The sequence below is a fragment of the Falco naumanni genome, chromosome 6 (assembly GCF_017639655.2).
Source record: "Falco naumanni isolate bFalNau1 chromosome 6, bFalNau1.pat, whole genome shotgun sequence".
In the NCBI taxonomy this organism is placed as follows: Eukaryota; Metazoa; Chordata; class Aves; order Falconiformes; family Falconidae; genus Falco; species Falco naumanni.
The window spans coordinates 86,587,233-86,611,959 of record NC_054059.1 but is presented as its reverse complement, the minus strand read 5'-3'; the positions used below and the strand labels follow the sequence as shown (position 1 = coordinate 86,611,959).

The following is a 24,727-nucleotide window of genomic DNA, read 5'->3' as shown; positions in this document are numbered from 1 at the left end:
TGCAAGTTCATAAATTTTTGTACAATAAAAAGTAAAAATAAAACCAGTGCAAAACACTGGCCTAATTATAGAAACAAAAAGTTGTAACTAAACACCACAGATTCTTACAGGAATCAGAAAAACTCTAAGATTCTGGTTTTCAGGCAGTATATATCAGAAAAAAATAAAATAATGATTTATACGTAGGAGACAAGTCATCCCTTTTGAAATAATCTCTTCAGCGGAAAAACTTTCATGGTGTGTGTCCTTTGCTTTACAGAACCAGATATTTGTCAGATGGAATTGGGGATTGCATCGCAAAGAAACAACATAATATCTCAAAACTTGCCAAACAAAAAGGGGAGCTTTACTTAGAAAATTATCAAGATTTCTCCAGCCTGCCAAAGGCTAGTTACACAAGAAACTCCAGCTCTTGAAGACCATTTCAATAACAGCGTTATTCAGTGATTGCCATCACCATGGGTACAACCCATACCACACATAGGGAACGCTCGCTTTGTGCAGGGCACGGAGCAGGTGTGGCATATTTCAATACAGACATAACATCAAAGGAACATACCTTTCATGGACTGGAATTTCAATTTCTCTGTTCAACAGTCAATAAACTGTTCCTGGATAGCAATATTTTATTTTAGATAGTTCTAAATAGTTGGTTTTAAAACATGCTTAATCCAGAAAACTCTATTTGTTAACTTAAGGTAAATCTCCCTGTACATCTGAAGCGGATTACTTTGATAATGGGAACATGAGGATTTACATCCTTTTTATCAGTTACATGTTTTGAGGCTAAGCAGATGGCACACCCCACCCCTGCAAATACAGCATTCTCAGATAATCTAAGCGTAATTTTAGCTTATTTCTTTTTGTAGCTTCATGGGTCCAAAATCCTGTTTAAAAATCAAGGTCCGTTATCTGTATTTTAAACTGTGAATGAAAGCTATTAATCTGCAGCCAACATATAGTGGATTTAATTGGCATGAAGGTTCAAATTATTTCTGTTTACAGCCCAATGCCAAATTAAACTTATCACAACTGGATTTCCAACCCAGGTCTAAAACGGCATACATTTTAAGTTTCTGTTTAAATAACAGCAGAGTACAAGTATCCAAAGATTCAGACATCGTGGTTTCAGACCGGTACCATATATCCTGTTCAAAATGGACCTGATCTAGAATCTTGTTGTTAAACTTTTTTGTGATCAAAAGATATGAACTGATTCAAACAAAAGTGCCATGGGGAATGTGTCAGCTTTGGGGGGGGGGGGGGGGTGGGGGTGTAACCCACAACAAACCAAACATCACTGGAAACTGTTTGGGACCTTGGGACGCAAGATAGAACTACCATGCAAAATTAAAGAGTATTCAAATACCTTTGCTTTCCCCCGTCCAGATGTGGCACTGGAGTCCCAATTTTTTTTATTTCCTATCGGATCATTGCCTTCACTACTAGGCACTGGCTGTTCTTGCATGCAGCTCACGCAGTCTTTCCTGCCAGGACATTTTTATTTTGTTTACATGGAACCACAGAAAAGCGGTATTTTTTTATGCCCCACCTGCCAGCCTTCTTTCACTTCAGGAGAGCCAGATTCCCTTTTGATTGGCATTGACTTTGTACACATGAAATAACACCCACAACAGGAAGCAGAAACAGGCTGTTAGTTAGGGCTCTCACAGCGATGGGGAGCACAGAAAAGCAGCGACTATGAACACAGATCTCCTACATTTCTGATGAAAGTCGAGAAATTATGAAAAATCAGCCCCTGAAGTTGTGCACTCAAACCTAGGTGTCCATTTTAATATTTGTTTCATGGTCTTTCAGGTTGACTGAGATCATTATGACTGAAATTTCTCCTACTAGTCAGCACCAAGACAGGCTTTGAAGGTCGAAATATTTGTGAAAATTATTTACAGATGTTTTAAAACTTGCTGCCAGCATTCGAACTGAAAGGCAGTCTAAAGGATCTTTTATCTTAACATTCTTCTTTTTACTTAGTCCTTACGCAGTATATGATGAGGACGAGGGAAAAGGGTAGAAATTCTGATCAGTTGTTAATATATAGTTTTTCAAAATGTCCAAGAGACTGACCACAATTTAACCGTTAAATTTAGTTTGTTCAGCTACTGAAAGAAAATCCTTTCAGTTTCTACATAGTTTAGACAGCAAGAAACCAAAATATGTTTTCACCTAAGTCTCAGAAAATTGTTTTCTTTTGGGGATATTAAGGTTAGCACTATTTGACATCAAAGACTTTTCAAGCAGTGCCTAAACCAGGGTCCCACTACATGTCTTGAAATAGCAATTGGTCCACCACCCTTCAGCATGAAAAATCACTGTCAAGTGTGTCATCGGCAGTTCAGAACATTCCAAACTTCAACGGAACTTTCTTCAGAAAGGCACAGAGCATGGGACAAACAGCTTTTGCTCCCTGACAAGGCTCACAGGCTATTTGCTAAGAGGTCCCTCAGCAGCACGAGTGCCCTGGGTGTGCATGCACAGCCTGTCGTGCACCAGCACAAGGTGCAGGGATACCACAAGGAGATGCCTGACCTGGCTCCACATCTGCTAGAGAAACATCTCAGTTACAGCCAGACTACTGACACAAATCAAATATTTCTCCCACGGAGCTTCACAAGCCAAGGCTGGGCTCTTTGGTACGTGAATATTTACTCCAGCCCATTTCCTTCTCTACTAACTGGTGTCTCCGTTTCTTACCTGGGTTTGCTGTGCACGTTCCGACAAACCCTCTGTTGCAATGCCATGAAAAGTTCATTTTTGTGGACTTCCCACAGACCTCTGAAAAATTCAAGCCAGGACCTTAAGATGGTATGATTGATTTCAACCAACACACAGTCTTTAAGGAAAAGCCCTGGTGTTCATGGATCCTAAGCCTCTGGACTTTAAAAATTTCCCCCATGAGCAGAAAGGTTGTGCAGACTAGCTCCTTTAAGTTTTAACAAGACTCACGTAATACTGCACCTTTAAGGAAAACAAGCTAACATCAAAAGTCATGTGATAAACTGATAGTTTATCACATGTGTGCAAAAAAATCCCCACCAAGCCACGAGATTCTGGGGTCTCTGGAGTAGTGCCATCAAACCAGCACAGCAGCTTTTACAAGAAGCTCCTGCAAATAGTGTCCCCATACAAGCTTTGTAGTTCATGCAATATGTACCAGAATTTTTAAAAAGATTCAAAAAGGATTCTCAGGAGCAGAAGGGAAATCCATGGAGCATCCAGAAGCATTTCAAACCCAACATTCACAACACCCCTTGGCAGGAGGGCACTGCCTGACCTCCGCCGCCCCCATCCACCAAACCACTCAGGAGTGGGGAATGGGAGAGGAAAGGGTCACCAGCAGTTTTTCCAAGAGTGGAGGTAACTGTAACTAGAGCTTATCCTATGCTGAGTAGCTATGCGTCAGTTGTATACAAAGCTAAGGTTTTCTATTCTTATTTTCTCTTAAAATAAAAGCTTTTCAAAAATCTGGGCATTTCTTCATTTCATTTGAGAAACGTGCCTTGCTACACCTACAGCAGCAGCATTGTGTGGCCCTGCTTAGTGTTTAAGCTGTATAAAGACATGGAAAATGATCCCTGGAACAGATTTTTTCATGCTACTTTCAAGATTATCTATATTCCCATTAGGCTCAATTAATCCAAATGTTACTATATCTGATTTCAGACCCAGGCAGGCTTTTGTTCAAGATACACTGCTACCTTTCCTGACCCGCAACAGGAAACAACTTCCAAGACTGCCATTTAAAAATATCTCCTTCTCTTAAAATGTTTATCTTTTTTGAGGTCCAAAGTGAAACGGGCTATTATGTTTCTCCTTTGTCCTTGATGCAAGAACAGTTTTTCCTCTCCGAGAAAGCAAGCTTACTGTGACAGGGTGAACAAGGAGCTGTACCCAGATTCCAAACACCTTTAGGTGTTGTAAGGACAACTGAAAAGCTCCGGTCCAGAGCACAGACTTCTAGCTCCTGCATCATGCCATCACCCTTTGAGAGGGTATCAAAACCCTACAGCCCAGTCACAACAGAGAAGTTTCATTCAGAGGGGCAGGTTTATTTATGGAGTAGTCAGGCCAATGCTGAAATTTTTGTCCCATGTAGAAAAATGAGCTCCAGAAATTTTCGCCGTGTAGATACCAGCACAGATAGGGACGAGGTTCAGGACGATGTCCCTTGAGCTGCTAGAGCTTCGCAGGGAGACAGGCAACAGAAGGACCTGCTCTCAGTTCTTTGGCAGCATCAGCACCAGCATATACTTCTCCCATAAGCAGAGGTGGCACACTCATACTCATGCTTGGAGGGCATGAGGCAAGAGGCTAGTACACCTTAGACTGCGGTGGCCCAAAACTGCAGTGCTTCTTATGGCACAGATCTGAACCGGAGGCAAGAGTTAACCGATGTAAAAATCCAGAAATGCTCTGCCCAGGATTCTTTTTGTGTAAAGAATCCTGCCGTCATTTCACATTCACAAAATGGATCTCTTTCATCACAAACGCGTATTAGTAAGAAGCATGATGCTAAATTAGCGTGGATTGGAGGATATCTGAGACAACAATCAGTGATGGCCCTGAACAGAAAGGCAAATTTGGTCCTTGTCATTAAAAGTGGAATTGATCAAATTCAATTTCTGTGTCAGAATCACTGTTAGAAATGCATTATTCATACGTGTATCATCTAATATTCATAAGCCTACCAGCAGGGCACTTTGGACAGTTCTCAATGTTTGTTCCTTTAAAACATTCACATACCGTTCCATGGGAATCCTGATATACCAAAGTTCTCTTGCAGCGATATCCTGACAAATGACAATTCATAGAGGTTGCAGCCCTTTCAGCTGGCTCGGAAAGCTGTCAGCTACAGATCATGAAGCATAACAGTCAGGTAGTAAGACACCCAACAAGTGTCCTGGCTTTTCAAAAGACCAAGAGTCACTGTGGCCTTCAGACGCTTCTCCATGGCTCAACACCAGCTTTAGGCTGGTCAAGTGAGCATCGCTGTTGGACTAGTAGTGCCTGAGAACAGAAAAATTATGAGCTCCCGGTATTCCACTCCGGATGTTTCCCAGGTAATTACAACCAAAAGTTCCCAAGGAATGCCTTGACAGTTCCTCCATACTGTAGCATTTTAGTTAATTGCATTTTTTTCCTGATGGCAGATGACTTTTATATCTGAGCTACATCTGAGGATTGCTTTGCTTGTTAGGAAACTTAGAGTGAAATACTGTGGGATATTATTCAAATTTCAAAATAATATTTTCTACTCTTCTACATCCAACTTCAGCTTTGCATTAGCAGGTTTCCCTGGCTGGGTAATAGTTTCCTTCTTACTGACCATGAAAACATTGTATGTGACACACATTCAAAAAAATAAACCAGCCATAGCTGGTAGTCACTACTCCCTCTGCCACTTACAATCAGAAAAAGCAAAAGTTTAGAACTCATGCCTGCTATGAATGACTTTCATATTGCAGACAGAGCACCATGTTAATGAGTTTGACAACAACTGCCTCCTACTTTGTACTTCACAATACACATACATGTGAGTTCTTACTCTTCTTGTCCCAACTTTACAAAAAATGCAAACAGACACATAAGATGCAAACCAAAAATTAATGAGAGATCCACATTTTGACAAGTTGTGGATTTTCTTGTTCAAAGGCCAAGCAGTGAACAACTGACTCGGATTTGCTGCTTGAACTGTCAGCAAATGATATAACTTGAAGTCCTGAACAAAACTGACTTATATTAATGATATTAATCTAATTATGCAATACCCCAAACTAAACCAGGCATTTTTTCCTTGCCAAGTACAGTTTTAAAATAAACAGTTCAAAGATGAGTTCTCTGCTGGGCCAGGCATACCAAAGAATTCACACCATCAGCTAGAAAGAGAGTTCTACTTAAAATGCTGTGATTTACACTCGGGATTTTGAGTAAATTTAATTAGTTTCCAACATTTCAGCAGAGTATATTAAGAGCAAATGAATTCTCTTAGCATGAAACAGTGAAACAATGAAGAACAAGTGAGTTAAACCATCTTCATAAATCAATTCATGCTAAAGTATGTGTTAATCCCAATCTTCATTCCAGTTAGATATTACCATATGAGTACATTCAGCAATTTTAATTTAAACTGCCTGCAGTTAAATGGAAAAGGGCAGCAAATCAAGATCACTGCCAGCATTCACATTTGCTACTGCAGCACTGCATCTGTAAAGGAAAAATGGCAGAGTTGCCCCAAACAATGTTCACCGGGTCTTCTAAAATGTTCCTTTTAATCCCTTTAAATTATTCACTTGTTGTGTGACACTGATGGAACACATGCAGTCCTCATGTTTGCAAGGAAAAATAGGAGGGGAAAATCTTTCCAGGTTTACAGAGTCCAACAACTTTATAAGTTTTCCATTTACCTTTAAAATAAAATAGAATCATGTGGAATTACTAATAGCTGCCTCTCAAAAGGGTAGGAAGTTAATCTGAATATGCCTGAGGCAATCACTCAAAAGTTCACTCCATGTTTTGAAATTCAGATCTCTCACTAGATGGGAAGTGCTGCAAAAATAGCTTATTCTCTTGTTATTTCATTACTTCCATAACTCTTCCCAAGTCGATCTTCTAATTATTGAAAATCATTAAAAGACATGGATTATTTCAACTTCTTCACTTACGTAAGGATTCAATTGGGCTAAAGAGATTATGTTCTGCAAAGAGCATATTTCTGCACAGAAAAATATTTCCATCGTCGATAATGAATATTTCACTTATTAGCTGCTCTGCCCATTTAATAAACCCTTTTTACTAACAAATTAGTAAAGATAGCAGCAGTAAGATATTTTTTAACGTAACTTTATCTCATCGAGAGTTTTTTAAACATTGGCTAAATATTCAACAGAAAGGGTGTTCTGAGGCTGAGTTTAGACCCTCAGACAATTCAACAGCACCACAGGGACAGAAACTGAAATCAAAAACCTTAACTTTTCAGTCTGAAAGTAGAAATCTTGATAATTTCCCTAGGTGAAAGTGAAATCTGATAAAGAAGACTGAAGGTTGCCCATCAAACAGAAATACCCACCTACAGTTAGCACTATGATTAATTGCCTAGCTCAGAAATTTAATTGAATGGGCCCTTCTTATTCTAAATATGTCACTAAATCAGCTGTCATTCTGGGAGTGCGATCACATTTTAACCCACATCAAGAACTAAAGAGATATTTTAGAGAAGCGGGCAGATGTATCATCCCCATCTTACAGACAAAAGCACACAGGTGGATTAAACAACATTTTCACGGTAATTCCTGCAAGCTTGCGATAGATCTGTATTTATGGCCATGTTTTGACATGCATACCGTAGTCCATCAACCCCACTTCTTCACTACAGAATCATCTCCTTTGAAAGAAATTACGTTTCCAGAGAAGGAAAATCAGAGAAATCTCTCTTACCTGGCAAAAAATGATGCTGCCACCGAGGTGCCTGTGGATACTTCACTGGCAACATACGTGCTCTGGGAAGCAGGAAAGCTGTACAGGGAGGGTTTATCTGCGTTGTAGCGGTTCAACGCTGCTTCGGTCAGGCCCTCTCGACTAGTCTCTGTCATAAGCTGAGATATCTGAAGACAGGGGAAAAAAACAAAAGTGTCATCAGCCAAAGCTCACTAGCTGACCCCCTCCTCATCCAGAAAAGCCTTTAGGTTGCAGGTGGAGTAAGAGAGGCATTTCATTCACTACATCTTTGCTGCTCTGTGAACAAGTTCATTGCTTCTGTCACACTAATCCACAGTACTTTGGCTCAGCTCTAACCTTGTCTGCATTAAAACTAATGGAAAAAATTCATCCCATCACTAGAAATGTCAATAACGTCTATGGCTTTCTATCCATATGGAAAAGAAAGAGGAAACCATAATCCTTGCTTGATTTTACCTCAGGGTACAAGAGAGACAGCTTAGATGTGTGATAAATTTATGTTTTACTTCAGGAAAAAAAATATTCTTTTGTTTGTCTTTGTAAAATAACAAGCACTAGCGCATTAAGTATTTCTGTTGACCTTTCTCCAGAAAAGCCAGCACACAGCACAAGAAGGAGTCCCTTGAGATCCTAGACTATTTATCATATCTCTGGAAAACTGGGATCATTACCACTCACATTCATTGGTTTTCTTAAAAGGTTTTAAACATCCTGTGATTTCATTCTTCTGATGGCCCATTGAACATTTTTCCCCCTGTTAGGAAGCCTCATCTCAGCCTTTCATTGTCTGGGAAAAGAAATGGAGTTCAACAAGACTTGACCCAGCTCTCCTCAAACTAACTAAAAGATTTTTATTGACTTCAGAGAAAACTGAGTCAGCCCTGTTGAAGTGTCTCCTCAAAACTTTGATTTCACATTCTTAACTATTGCTTTTGCACGTATTTACAGCAGTGTGACGTCATCTATTGTCCTTCATGCAATTCCTAACAACTTTCCCTCCCTTATTTCAGCCACAAATAGCTTTTGTTCACCAATGTGTGCCAAGAAAATTATAACATATGCCTCAAAAGAACCCTCCCAAATCATTGCTAGCAATTGTCCAAGGCATAGCTTCCTTCCCCCTGCAAAAAGTTTGCAAGAACCAGTCGCTCACTGGTTCAGTTTGAGTTCTCATGCCTACCATCACCACATGCAGGGCATCTTTGTGAGGCACATCACGAAAAGTACTTGAGATCATCCTGTAGTTCTTTTTCCGCTTAGGTTTGCTTTATTTCAGCTGTTACACATTTCCATTATTAAAGGCAAAGTTGAAGAACTGTGATTTGTATTTTGGAGGGGAAAAGACACATGACATGGCAACATTTTTAAGACCAAGCATCAAGTCACCTTTGTTTCTTTTGTAGAGGCTTGTTACCCATTCTACTATGGCTAAGTAGATAATCTAAGGGTTTATTCTTATTTTACATATTTTTAGGCCAATCAGCTGTAATATTTCAAGAACAGGAATGCTAACCTAGCCACTCTCCTTTTATGAGGAACCAGTAAAATTGCTGAAAGTGCCCCCCTATCGTGTCAGTCACACTCTGAAACCTTCGAATTTACCGATTGACTACATTGAATGAGCAGGGCTCTCAGAAGGCTGAAATCCTGGACTTAAATCATCTCACACTACTGTTAAAATGCAGGAGTTCAGGCTGGCTGCCAGGATACCTCCCACATTTCCAGCGGACAGGGAGGCAGTTGCTCCTCAGTGTCCTGCTAACCCATTTATGTCCACCTGGGGCATCCAATACACTTGAATTCACTAAACAATAGCTCCTCAAATTTTCCAAAGTAACTTTTGCTAACTCCATTATTTATATTCGCAATGAACTAGCACAAGATTCTGCCCTATCCCCTCAAATAACCCTGAAACCAATTTTGTCTTCTACCACGTCGGGAGCAGCTAAGCAGAGAGATTTACAAAGCCCTCCTTTCAGAGTACAGATATAAACCTAACCTCATCTTAGTCCATCCAATTCATACATCTGAAATCAGGGATGGATCGTCATTAACCAATTCCCTTCACTGGCAGTGCCACCAGGAGGTGTTACACACTTTCATGGCAACCTGACAGCAGGTAAGAAGCTGATGAGTTGACTTACATCAACTGCAATCTCAACCATAACCTCCCCATCTTCTGCCAAATAAAGACTTTCAGGTCCAAATACAAATGTCCACACCCAGTGTAGGACATTTCTATGGGTGTCGCCAGGTCCCCTGGAGCTGCAAGGTGGTGAGGCTTGGAAGAGGCATTTCAGCCAACTGCAGAACAGGAAAGGATTTTTGTGCCCCGGTGCTTTGGACACACAGAAAACATCCATCATGACACGAGCATAAAAGCAAAAAAAAAAAAAACCAAAACCCAAACATAAATGGTTTCGGCAATTATAGAATTTTTTTTCTATAATTTTTCAGGTTGATCCATGCCTATATCCACAAGTCCTATCAATGTGAACAGCACAGAGTAATCAGAGCAACAAAAAGCCTCAAGCTGACTGTGGACACCACCTGAAAGGTATTCTCAAGCGTCCTCAAGAGCTGATTAGATTCTCGGTTCACAAGTTTTTGTATAACTAGTTCTTAAATACAAGCACTCCAAAACAATCAAACACTCACCAAAGAGGCACGAGATTCCTTTAGAAAGATATAAACCATAGAAAACATTCCCCCTCACTTACGCACTCAGCGCAAGAAATAGAAATTAGTCAGCAAACGGAATGGTAGTGCTTTTTAACAAATGGGGATGAAGAACCTATAAAGCCTGTACTTGGGTCACGTCTTCTTACAGTAAAATGCAAAGGAACTGAAGAGGAACTTGGAAGTAATTAAACACATTTACAGATTCTGTCTTTGTGGAGTACCACACTATCCATAGGACAGACAGGGAGGTACATAATATTTGTTTTAGAACCATAAATACTACAGACAGATACAGAATGGGGTTTCTTCTATATAAATGTAGGTTCTTTGGCAGTACTGCTGTTGCTTGTCCTACACAACAGGCCAAGTACTTCCTAGAGGGATGGTCAGCAGCTCAAAGTGCAAGCTGTGAAACATCTCTACGGTGCTGCCCACCAGAGCCTGCTGGCAGGGCAGGAGCCCTCCTTCCCGGTCACGCACACAGCCTGCTTTGTTGCAGCAACAGGAAGCTACTGTTGACATTGATATTGATGTATTATCTGTGAAAAGCAGCATTCCAGTGTCAGAGAGCCCTCCCAGAGTTGCCCTGGGTGGACACTCATAATGGGGCATGTTGGGCTTGTTAGGCACCCTCCTGATCCTCAGGGTCCAGCACCGCTGCCAGGTTTCCTTCCCCACGTGGGCACACTTCCTAGGCAAAAATCTCTTTCCCAGCATGAACTCTCTCAGAAATAAACTCCCAGATGCACATACTGCCTGTCCTGGAGCTCCATCAATTCACAGTTTGCCTCAGCAGGGACACTTCCTAGCTGACAGCGTATTACAGGATACCAAAATAGGGACATACTTTACCTAACACAAGGCACAGACAAATTAAGACAAAACAAGAACTGGCTTAAACCACAGTCCAGGGTCTCTTAATCTGGGAATGGTTTCCCATTTTAGCACTTCCTAACTCTGTCTGCCAATTTGAGGTTTTTCAACAGAAAATGAAATGTCTCCAGAAGCATTGAAAGCTGAAATATTTCCCTAAATTTCAAACATTCTACTATTCCTTGCCTGGGAATCCTGCAAACACCACTTGATGTTAAACAGGTAAAAGCCCATGGAAGTACCTTGTGATAGTGCAACCTCACAAGCAGATCATCAGGTGTTGCTTGAACGAGTTCCTCAAGTCACTCTGTTGCTATCTTTTCCTTATATCAAAGAAAAAAAAAAAGAGTAACAAACTAGAACTTGATATTTAATTATGGAATTTTTATTATCTATATGGATATTTAATAGGAATTGTCCCTTTAGTCATGCAGCCAGCAGAGATGAAGGGCAAAGACAGTGCTATGCCAAATTCTGGACCTGGCTGGGAACCCTTTTTGCGTCCAGAACTTATCAGAGCATTGTTTATACAGCACAAATTTATACATCAGAGTCAATCCACAGGCTGAGAACCTCACTAGACACATGACCTCAATATTTGACTAATAAATCCCCATTTAATCCCAGAGTTCAATATATATACATAAAGTGGAAGACAGAAGTCCAGGTAATTCATATATTCAGAGACTACTGACTTCAAGTCACTTCTGTTGCATTTCTTTCTTTTGCTTCATGGATTGGAGAGCGTAGAAATCATATAAACTGATGAGTGGGCTTTGAAGGTAATCTTATCATCTCATTTACTCTCTTCTCCAGTTACAGTACTGAATTATCACTTTCTTCTCTGACTTTGCTCACTGAACTTCACACACACACAAACTTCAGTAAATGCACCCAGGACATATCAAGCAGGTAAGTAAAAATACTCATAGAAGAGACATTTCCATAGCTCTTACAGAATTTCTTTTTTTTTCCCCATACCAGCTCAAAAGACACAGTTGAAAATTACATTTTGAACATTAACAAACTCAGGCTTCTTTTTTTTTCTTTTCTTTTTTTTTTTTTTTGTCCTTTTTCCCCCCCTCAGTAATTTATCCTGGCAATTGCAGTTCATGTAAATCTGCCTCTTCAGTGTCACTGTCTCTGTCACTAGGTACTGTTTCTGGATATAAGGGGGAAAAGAAGAATCAGTTCCTTGATTCTCTTTCCTTGCTCTCCTGTGAGTACCCACATAGCACATACATGAGGTTTAAGATCAGTTAATAGGACATATTTTGAGAAATTCCTTTATTGAATTGTTGGCAGCACATCACTGCCTGGATAAGCAACAAAAGACAAAGCATGGAACAACGCAACCTTTCATGCCTCAGTAAAAACCTTTTAAGCACACATGGAACAAGACAGATGTCCCTCCAAAGGCCCCATTTTTTTTTCTCCTGTCTCATAAAAGCAAGGCATCCATTAAACTCCTCTTTCACTGGTTCCTGACAGTATACAGCAAGAGCTAGAGATAAGTCATGATTTAAATTCTCTACTTCATAGGAAAAAGATGGCTCTGCAGTTAAACCACAGGTGTCAGCCAGGCTAGATTCTCTTCCTATTCCAATCCACCCTGTGCATAAGACTTGCCATCATGCAGTATGAGGTTAATTATATTTGCATAAGGACATTTTACAGTCAAGCTCATTAAGGCTTCAAAAAACTCCTGGCTGATGACTCCCAACTGAAATTGCTGTACAAATGGAAGTTAGCATTTATGAAAGATGCAAAACATCCTTTGCTCTGGAGGTAGTGAAGCATTCAGGAACATCCCCAAGATCTAGTTAACATCAATGACTGGACTGATGAATTAACTGGATGCACACAAATGTATAAAATGCATCCATGTCTGAAGCCAAATTCAAGATACAAATCTGTGTTCGAATTCACTGTAAAGCAATCCTCAGTGTCCAAAGATCCTAATCTCAGGAGAGAAACTCACTAGCAAGAAGAAATTGAAGGTAGAAAGCTCTCTTTCATAAACAGACACACATGAATGAATGACTTCTTTGGCAATCCACTCCTGATTCAGAGCAGCACTGAATTTTCCACCCAATAAATACTGACGAAATTACTTCCTGGCTTATTTTAGACAGCAAATGTCTATGTGAACGAAGAAAAAGGTTCTTCTTAAAGACCCCCTTTAAAAAATGAGTTGAGGGAAGATCTATGGGATACCTCTCTCAAAGCTTTAGCACACCAAAAACATCAAACCCTTATAACCCTGCTTAGAGCACCAGCTTAACAGCTTAATTTCAAGTTTTCCATTACGCACAATCAGGTGTCCTGGCTTCTCTGAAATATCAATCTTTTTACCTTTGGGCTCATCACAGTTTACTCGCAGTCATAACAAGATAAAGTTATTCTTCCTGTTTGGTTCAAGGAGACTGGTTTCTGGTCTATGGGAGTGAGGACACAAGCATCTCACAGTACACCATTCACATCTGGCTGTCTGCTGACACACGTACAGAATACCAAATCATTCCCAAAAAACGAGCAACTCTCTTTTTCCTGGGCTTGACCTACTCCTACCAATTCTTAGAGGCTGAGGCAAGACCTCTAATTTACCAATTAACTTCGAAAACAGGAAGAATTCTTCCTCTTTCTTTATAGTGTATAGTGAAGTAACAGGGTGGCGGATTGCAGAACAAGATCAAAATGTTCAGTAAGCCACCAGCTTCCCAGCCACTACAGATTGCAGCGGAATTCCAGTAACTTGTCTATAGGAAGCAGCACCAGAAAAAAAACAACAGAGCAGGAGTTGACACTTCTTGAGTCTCTTCAGCTAAAGAGCAAGTTAACAAAGGAAATATTGGAGCACTACTTCCCCTAGAGAAGACATGTCTCAGCATAAGAACGTAGCAATAAATAGGTTCTCTTCCCACAGTTTGGATATTTTATCTGAACCCCTCTGGAAATACTGACTTCATCCCTTTTGCTTAAAATGGAAGTTTTGTGCAGTAAAAAAAAGGTGTAGCCTAAATTGAATGTATGGTAGCATTCAAAGGATAAGGTGACAGCCGCGATCCACTGTGCTTAGTGTCAAAAAGAAAAAATAATTTGACATTTACTATATTTCATTTTTATAATTTTAGAGTGCTGTTGGGAGAGGTTACCATGTGAAAACAGGAAAGAGAAGTATTTAAGAGTCAGTTTCAAACATAATTTGAAACACAGCTTCAAATACTTTGAGGTAAATGTGGTAGAGGGTTTACCAAACTACGAGTAAACTGAAGTGGGGTTGTGGGTGGAGGGGGAGAGGGAAAGAGGAATTTTGTGCTGCCCACACAACTATTGAATTAATTTTAATGCATCCTTCAGGGGGCAAAAAGAAACAATCACATCATTTGATCAGAGCAACTTGAAAGCAGTGGGGATTTGCTAAGTCAGTCACCTTTAATATACCACAGAGTACCAAGGACATACTCCACATCTGTCACAAATCACTCACTGCAACAGAGACGACATTTAAGGAATTATTCAGGACAAAATTCACCTTTAGAAAAAATAATTTTGAAACGGTAGCAAGTTCCTGTAGCTAAGGGCACTGGCATAGTCTTACAGCATCTTGCCATTTGATTATGACCTTTTCCTCTCCTAGCAAAATACTAAGCTGCTACAGCTCGAGAACACCGCAATGCCTGATACAGGCGCTCTGTGGGCAAAAGCAAGACAGAGATTCCTGATAGTCCTTTCCTGTCAAAAGAAAGTGTTCTGTGAGGAACAGACTGGAAAGGACATGCATAATGTCTGCTGGAATCAGTCTTTTGGATGTAGACATACCGAACACTGCTTAGCAAAGGCAACCCACTATTCATCATGAATACTGAAACTCTAGGAAGGGTCGTGGGGCATGCTTTGCTCCCGCTCTGCTCACATTTGCACACAAAATCTGAAATACTGATCTAGCAGAAGGGGCTACCTAAACAGCACAGAATTGGCGTCTGAACACAAAACAGCACACCTCAGAAAGAGTAAGGTTTTTCGAAGGGAGAATCACTGGGATGGCAAGAATGCCTATTATGTTTTGCATTTAACAAGGAAGAGTCAGGCTGTATTTAGCATAAAGTACTTTTACTTAAACATTACTTAGTTACCATGACAGCACCTAGAGCTTAATTGCAACCTCCAGCTTCCTGCTGTCCAAAAGAAAGATGACCTTTGACTGTTGCAGCCACCTCCATGTCCCTCTATAAACAAGACAGCTATTTAACACAGATCCAGTATGCTCTTCAGCACAAAAGAAATCCCAGTTTGCGCAGACACGGGCATGTCCTCCCATCAAAGCTGCTATGATACAGTTAGATCCACCGCATACTCAGCCCATATTGTTATAAATGAAATATTTTCAAGTCATTGAATGTCTTGAGACCAGCTACTCAGAGGCTGATTCAGCAGCTGATCAGACATCCAAGTAATGGTAAGACATTTTCCTCTGATTCTTCCTCCTAACAAAAGAGTATTTTTGGTTTATTTAATTTACGCTGTATTTTCCATCGTAAATAATGCCACTAATTTTTCAGCCATCCGCTATTCTCCCTCGTACTTTCACTCATTCACTCAGTACACATTCTTGCCCCAGCTTTTGAAATGAAAAGCAAAGCAAAAAAAAACAAACGCAAAACGACGCAGTGAAACGGTTCTGCCTGAAAATCTGTGAGTTACCCCTGGAGCGCACTCTCCTCAAAAACAAGACCCAGGAAGAATTGCATTGGCAACAATGAAAACTTTATTATAAAACCAGAAACCTTCTCTACTAGCATAGGACAATGGCTCGTTTGCTTGATCAGCAAATTCCCATACAGACCATAGCTTGGTAAATATAAGTTGATGCACATTCCCAAGCAACCTCCACCACCGAGACCTGAGGGACAGAGACTCATTTTGATCTGGCTTAGCAATGAATTCACTTTTCTCAGTTTGCCACCGCCCTCCTGCACCAAGGAATCCATGCAAGGAACAGCCAGCACTATCTACATCAGAAGGAATCAGTATATTGAGTCTGAAATAGTATTGACCAAGCCTGCTTCTTGTTCACTCTCTTTGTACCAATATATTTATTGAGCAGAAAAGCAAACAGGAAAAAAAATGTTAAAGGAGGAGAAATTATATGATCTGAAATATTCAAGCCAGCAAATATCTACCTTGAGTACAGAAGTTGCAGGTTCTAGTCTGCAGTGCTCCTTTCGTCTGAGTGACATAGCCTGTAAATTTTATTTATTGGCTGCTACTTCATTATCAAACTATTTTCTGAATGGTAAGGCCTCTATGTGCTTACAAAACCACAACAGCTATCATAACTCACCTTCATCACTACCCTCAGTGTTTTCTAATGTCCATTCAGGATCGTGCCAGCCTCTCCTACTCCTCCCTAAGGAAGCTACCAGCAGGACAGCCATCCTGGGATGCAAACCTGCCCCCCACCCCGTCACACCCCAGAGCTCCCTCGGAGAAGCAGATGCCCCACGGGCAGACCCCAGTAAGGCTGTGAGCTCTCTCTTGTACCTAAAGCAGCAAAGACCCAAATCTTGTACCTAAATCAGCTGGACCCAAATGCAGCTCTCAACCATGAAGCTCCACCAGCCAAGTCTCTGTGGACAAAACAGCAACAAGAGGTTTCTGAGCTGGCGTACTCCCATACATAACTCTGCACATGAAAAATAGGAACAACAGCTAGCAAACAGAGGGTTTGGTCTCAATTTTGGATCTCCAGGCATTTCAGCAGTGCAAAAAGATAATGAGCAGCAACACAATGGAACTGCTTCCTCTCTCATCAAGAAGATGACAATACCATGGTAATCCATGGGAAGGCTGAGGCTGCCTTTAGCTTTCAGAAGTTTTTTTAACATCTACTTTTATAAGGTTTTTAATTCTCTTAATTACCTGCATATATTGTTGCTGCATTATAAAGCTGTGAAGCTAGGAATTAATTTGATCTTTTTTTCTATTTTGACTTTTATTTGCGATCAGTTCAGTACCATTTTACGATAGAAAAGGCCTTTCTTTTGTGTAGCTCAGCTAAAGCTGATTTCAGACATCCAGATTCAGCAACCACGCTGTAATCCTTTGTTGTATCAGCTACCTTTTAAGACCTCAAGCCGCCAGGCTAATTGTGCTAAAATAACTAGTGCCGCAAGGAAGAGTGTGTGCAGACTGTGAAAGATGCATACGTCTGACTTCTGTCTGTCTGTCTGTACGCAGGGGACAGCAGCTAAATGAAGTGACTAAACTTCAGAAGCTGAGGCACAAGCCTCTCTCGTTCACTGCGTGCAGGAGTAATATTTGTTATGAAAACAAACTTCCCTTTCTCTGACCAGCTCCTAACCTGACAGCCATGTCAAGACATCATAAGAAGTTCAAATCTCACTGTAGCCGTTTCCCTATCACAAACAGCAATCTGTGAGCCATTGACCTTTCACTTGTCAGTTGACAAGAACAGCTCCAGAAGCTACCAGAGTGTGTCAGCATGTGGGCTTAACTTAAATGGCATTATTGACCCAGAAAGCAACCTCTTTCTATAGCTAGCAAGAGAGTAGGCAATAAAAAACACTATTAGTTTCTCCACACATAGGTGTACAAACCGGATCATTAGTCTTTATTTAAAAGACATATGGTCAAGTTCTACCATGAAAACATGAGGAGAGACAACTACTTAATTTTCAGTATGAGAAAAATCTGACAGGCTTAGAGATTCCTGCAATGATTATGGCGTAAGGACGTGGCATAATGCAGGTTCAGCCCACACACATAACCACCTCGAGGTCTGACGTTTTTGGTGGGTAAGATCAGTTCACGTCTGATGGGTCTCTCATGCAGCTGCTCATGGAAAGGTCCATGCATGTGAGCCCAGGGATCTAGAAAATGCCCTGGATCTATTTAGAAACTAGTGCCATTCCAGTGGCTTCCCCATTAGAAAGAAATTGTGAATATCAGCTTTTCTATAAACTGCTGCCAAAAGTGTAATTATATTAGTGCTGGCAGATACCGCAATAACACAAACTGTTTTCTCTGTGTGTTAGGTCCTAAGGCTATCAGTAATGTACCTTATAAAGGCAGGAACCAGGGGACTTGAACCTTGCATGAGGAATGAACTTTTGAAAAAATCCAAAAGAGCTGCTTGCAGAGAAGTCGTGTAGAAGCCAGGCTTATTTTGGGCCAAGCCATATAGAAGCCCGGTAAATTTGAGAGAGACTAAGAAATCTTTCTCAACTCATCAAATATTCTAAGTTTAAAGATTTATTCTTTTCCATACACTTTCCTAAACCATCTTCACATAGAAGTACATGTTTGAAAACCAATTAAATAACAGTTAACCTCTGACACCAAAAATTGTTAATACTGCTTACACAGCTTTCTTTTTTGCTTCTTCAGTGAAATACTCATCATCTGAAAGGACTGAAGAGAGTCTCATATTTCCTGATCCATCCTTAGTGGAATAAAACTTAAGGTGCACATTTTAATGCTACCTTAAATTTCATCTCTCAAGACAGGTCTAAGGGCTCCAAGTACTCTCAGCTCTTCTGAAAATCCACTGAAACCTGCAGGCCACAAAGAAAACTTTAAAAAATACTGTGTTCACATCTTAGTGTCTAGTCATTAACTTGATGCATCCCTCCCCTCCACTTCGGTTTAGCTTGACCAATGCTACAACACATCTTCCAGCATATTACCGGCATTCCAGTAAGATCTCTCATCTTAAAGGGAGTAATTTGTCTCATTCCTGAAGAAGAAAGCATCTTTTCTACTTCTTCTGTTTGGGCTCTATTCCACAGCAAGCATTTAGAACTTCAAAGTACCCAGTCTTCTGCATGAAATTTAGTTCTTAAAATGTTATCGGCTTAAATGCTCACAATGCAATTAAAATCACTGAAGTTGCACATATTCAGGTGAACCATTCAACTCATCATTTATAATGCTGTCTAGGAGCCAGTTTTCTTTCTGAATGCTGACTGACATCGTATGAGGTTACGAGAGCTCAGGCATAGAAACAAGTAGTGTGCAGAGTTATAAAGCTGTCTACATGCACATGCTTAGCCTGTGGCAAATGCAAAGTAGCAATGATTTATCTTACAATCACTTTTCTAGAGCTAAGTCAAAGGAACGAAGTCAAATTATCTTAAAGTTGCTGTGAACTATCAACATGCATCTGCAGTCCCCATGTATTAATTAGTAAGCTTGCTTAAAAGTTATCAAGCTGATCATGTGTCTGAGTCCTCAAACACAGGTTAGGCTAGGATAGCTGGAATAGCAGCCATCACGCAAGGCTGAATGCAGAGCTGCCCAGAAGTTACGTCTGTTCAGAAGGGCTCAGTGGGACTAAAAGTAAACGGGGGAGAATGGCTATTACTTGGCCCAAAAATGCACTGAAGATGTGCAGAAGTGAAAACAAGAGAAGTACTGAGAGTGGTGTTGCAAGAAAGGCCATTTTAGGGGGCTGAATTCCAACTGGGAAGGAACTGGGAGCCTTACACTGTCCTAGGAAACACTCTTATTTCATTCCCACAAGCAGAGATGCTGATACACTATTCAGAAGCCAACAGCATATCTTTTCAATGCAAATACTTGTAAGACCTTGACACTGGTCAACAACTCCAGTCAAAAAGCATAACAATATTATGTTCTTTTTCCCCACAGGGAAACAGCATTTAGCCGCAAACCTCCACGCTGAAAATGTCAACTTTTGCAGTGAATTGCACAAACCATGGCCCAATCCACCATCTCACAATGTAACAGACATGATGCATTACATTGCCCTTTGGCTTTGTGTAGCTGGCCTTCCCCTTCTCCGTCCCTACCATTAATAGTCCCTTGCAGGTGTTCCTTCTTTCATGGAGATGTGGCAATAGCTAATTTCACAATTATCAGTGCTAATGGGACCTGCCATAAAATTGTATCATTTCCAGAGGAGTCAGTATGCAGTTGCTAAAGAAAAAACAAAACAAAACAAAACAAAAAAAAACACAAACAAAAAAAACCCCACAACAACCAGGGAGCTCCGCAGAAGCTATGCATCAGCAGGAGTGACCTCTATATAAATTTAACAAGGTTGGTCTTTCTAATCTCTGTCACAATATATGAACACCTCTTTCTTTCATGTTAATAATAAAAATGTCCTGCTGAGGTTTTACAATTATTTTATGACAGCAACAACCATCATTTTCAACAGGAAGACATGAAAAGAGCCTTCAAATGAGACCAGTAGCTGGACAGAAACAGTTTCTTCCTGGCCCTGAAGGTGAATGCCTTAAAGCATAGATTTGGTTGCCTTATTCCCTTAGTTTGCATAGCTACAGCTGTTATTAGCAGTCATAAAATTCACTCAACTATAACCATTTCACTTGGAAGCTGCTTCCTGGGGTGAATTCTATAGGCTGAGTAGGTGCCACGTCATGCTATGTTGTCTTCTGTTTGCTCTAGATTTACTGCCGTCTTGGCTAACGAAAGCAAAACCAAGGAGGAGCACACCCTCAACTGAACATCAATTAAGCTCTGTTGGTGCACACTGTAAATCGTTAGGAACTGGGCCTCTCTCTTTTCTGGTCCCCTTTCAGTGGCACAGAGAGGTCAACTTGTGAGCATCAGGCTCTGCGCCTGCTACGGCGCTCTTTAAGTCAACACTGCGCTCAGCTTTTTGCATATACTCCTAGCCACTTCTATTTTCCAAGCTAATCATAGTTTTGCCTCCTCTCATTTTCTGCATTCTATCACATTTTCAATCAAAACTATTTGTTTCAGTTGGACATTTTTGATTTGCAAGTCCTGAAGGGATCCAAGCCGAGCGCGGTTTTCCAGGCTTTAGCTCAACACCACATTAGCTGAAGCACACCCAGCATTTAATACAAGCGCACACAATGATCTTTCCCCAGCGTATGTAATCTGCATTTTGGTCTGCAGGAACCATCACAATCCATCTTCACTATGACAGCTTCACAGTATGAAGGTCACATTCCCATGTTTCCCCTTAGGGCCCTTGTACACTCAGAACTTCAAGCATGCTCACTGTCCATTCCCAGCTGGAATTTAGTGCACATTCACTTGCAGACTTAATAATTAATACCAATCCCCATCTCCCCTGACCAGCTAGATAAGGTCAGATGAAGAACAATATTTTCTCCTCAACACTTATTTTAGGTGACTTTTCTTTTTAGACAATGCCAAGACACAGAACCCCTTTACCTTTCTCAGATGGCATTTAAAAAAAAAAAAAAAATTAGTGATCAGTTTGGAAGATCCAAAATACAGATGTATATTTTCAAACTGCACAGTTCTGAAAAGTGAATAATACAGTTCTGAGAAGTGAATAATAGAGAGGAAGGGGCACTGGCTGTGGTCAGGCTGTGCTCTACAGCCCTTTCTGCAAGGGCAGGAGAGGGAGCAATTGAACACCCATAACCTGCAGTACTAAAAAATGGCAATCATTCCTCAAAAGAAGATACTCTTTCAGATTCCATCAGTATAACCTAGCGTGAGGATTTTGGGTAGACAAATAATAAACCACTTGATTCATCAAGGATTAGGTTCCAGTAAAACACAACTGGGATCAAACCATGGGTAGACTCCATACAGCTTTAATGATCTTGTATCAGGCATTTGCCATCTAGGAGAAGGGCTGTAAAGGACATCATATGCAAAGTCTTACGCGTCATACTACCTAATGTGTTTAACTTTGGAAAGCAGTGCGCACAGTAAATACTGCCAGTTATTTACTCTTTAATCATCGGTACACTTTCTGTATACTTCCACAGCAAAATTTGTTCAGGGAGCATAAACAGCATGTTCTTCCGGGTTTTGTTACAAATTATTGCCTGTCTCTGTATAATATTAATCTCATGTGGACCTGTACTTTGTGAATCGTCTAAGGTCCTTGTCATTTTCTTCATTTCTATGTCCTTGTAGGCTTATTATTTCCTAATTGTTACCACTAACATCTGCTAATTTTTATTCTTATTCCTCTACATACCTTGATCACTTTTCCTGTTGGCATCTTAAGAGACAGGAGAGAAGAATAAAAAAGACAACTTGGAAAACTTAAAAGATCTTAACAGTCAGAAATCAAAATGTTAAGAGAGAATATCAACATAAGAAAATTGTTTGAAAGTGTACAGACAAGTCTTATAGGTACATTTATTTTTTCCTCATAAAAGACAGCCTAAATAACCTTCAAATGGCATTTCTGTACTTTTTTAATTTTTTTTAAACCACAGCAACAATAAATATACAGCTTCTCCTACATGGGACACAAACAAAAAGTTATTGCCCCGATGAGTTTGCACAATAAACTGAACTGACAAAATGCACTTCACTAGGGTCTAAAAATAAACACTGATTAAAATCAGTGCAGGAATTATTGGTTAATATTTTTATAAGCAAACACGAAGATTACATTAACTGGTCCCTTGGGAATAAAACAGATTTACAATAGATTTAATAAAATGCATTTAATGAAGCCCAAATATTACAACAACAAACAGACTCATCATCTAAAATGATGCCTAAACTCTAGTAAACCATTCTGAACTGTAATAAATGCCTCATGGTTATGTTCAGTTTTCATTTTGGCTTTCAGCACTCCACAGAGTTTTTATTTGCACATGAAATGTTTTGGATTTTTCCCTTTCTACTGGTTTGCTGGGTTTGTAATGTAAAAGTTTCAGAAGATTTTGAAAGGAAGTCTTTATGCTGTTGTAATTAATTTTCAATAGAGCATCATGGACTGATTTTCTGCTCTAAATCGACACGCCAAAAGAAGGATAACTGACTACAGGTCAGTGGAAGTGCAGTGCTGTAATCCGTATAAGTGAAGAAAAAGGTCTCGCATGCCTCTTCATGAGCTCTACTGTAGGCATTTACTAAGTCATCTTGCAGCCATTTACACTAGGACAAAGGGAATACAAGATGGGCATGAACTCGCTGCAAAATGTAGAGTGCTATTCCACATGCAGGATAATAAAGAGCCAAGCCTGAAACACTTCTAGAACTCGTGCTTAGCATGTATTCTTAAGAGGGGCTGAAACACTCCCCATTGGTTTTCAGAACTCCGAGGACTCCAATTCTAAGATTTTCTTAACATCGGCAGAATGGCACAGAATAACTAAATGGAAAAAGTGTGATGATGCTCTGTCACCAGTGGAGTGAATTTGATTCCAGATCAGAATCTATCCCAAAGTTTATCAGCAATTCCTTTTGGAAAAGTAGCATAGGAGTCTTCCCTAAAGTAAATGAAGTGGAAGAAAAAGATATATTTGTGTATGTATATACATAAATACATGCACACACAAATAAAGAAATCAGACCAAGGATGCCCAAAAGAGTCAGGGGTGGAATGAATATATTTATGCATTAGCCCATTAATTCTCCATACCATTTATGCATTAAACCAAAAAATTCAGGGATAATTCTCAAAATACTTCCCACTATTAAGCTGCTGTGCTCACAGCGGCCACGGTGACAGAAGCCACGTACAACAGGTGCAGGTTAGCCCTGTGATCAACCCAGAGGGCCAGGACTCCCACACACCCGTTCCTGCACAGTGTTCCTACAGACATTTGGTTTCCTGCACATGGGGTTCACTCCTATCCACCAGCAATACCTGATTATGAAGATTCCAGGAAAAAAGTTCACAGTTTCAAAACTCAGTTTTCCAGCAGAATAGCATTATGGAAGTTTCCCTAGGAGGAAACAGCACTGTACAAGGATGACAGGATTTTAGTATTTGCAGGAACTACTTTTATTAAGAATTAAGGCAGAGTGAACAACAAGGAAGGTATATCCTGGATTCAGAAGCTTTTTGAAAGAATAAGTTTCAATGACGCTAAAACCTAAAAAACTTCAGAGGTCAATTTAAAACTTCTGTAGTCTCGTTCTTTCCCAAGGGCATGCTTTCAAGTGAATCCCTCTAAAGCAAAGCCCTTGTTTTCAAGTTTTTTCTTTTCCGAAAGCACAGTAGCAGCTTGTTGTAAATGGTAAAGCATATGAACTCTATGCAGTGGATAAAAATTCCAGGTCAAGCCATATTTGAAGATAAAAACAATCAACCAGCAAGATATTTTCAGTCAGTCTCTTTTGTTTCCAAAGTTTTTCCAAATTGTTGTGAAGCCTTATAATGTCTCTGTTTCGTAATCCACTCTGATATTTATTCTTCCAGGCAGGCACAGGAAAACCTAACTTCCACATCTGAAATTGCAAGATGGCCCTTTTTGCCCTGAGCATAACAGAAGAAAAGGTTATTTTCTCAACTCTTCACAAACTGTGTAACACCCTTCTCAGGCATACCCTTCCACTTTCCTGTACATCTGCTTCTTAACACATAAAGCATGGGACAATAAAGTTTGCTTCCTTCAAATGTATTGCCAAGGTTTAGTTTTGATGCTTGAAGTATTCTGGGTCCTTTTATAGGAAAGGACTTTAAAGTCTGCAAAATACTATTCAGTTACCACCCCAGCTATCTTTCAGCTGAGTTTACATTATATATTTCCTGGTAGAATTTCATTTTTCCCCACCCCATGCAACATTTAAAAAGTCTTGAGAGCAAATTCTCTGATCACCTGTCCTGGTTTCGGCTGGGATGGAGTTAACTTTCTTCTTAGTAGCTAGTCCAGCGCTGTGCTTTGGCTCTGATGTGAGAACAATGCTGGTAACGCACTGACGGTTTTAGTTGTTC

General features: G+C 40.2%; 1 protein-coding gene across 1 annotated transcript in view; it reads right to left on the bottom strand.

Annotated features, from left to right (window-relative positions):
• The window catches only part of LOC121090656 (kinesin-like protein KIF26B), a 197,097-nt gene that overhangs the window by 64,632 nt on the left and 107,738 nt on the right, over positions 1–24,727 (bottom strand). Inside the window, exon 4 of the mRNA XM_040599381.1 lies at positions 7,453–7,619. Coding sequence (XP_040455315.1) covers positions 7,453–7,619 — 167 coding nt within the window. The remainder of the gene's footprint in view (positions 1–7,452; positions 7,620–24,727) is intronic.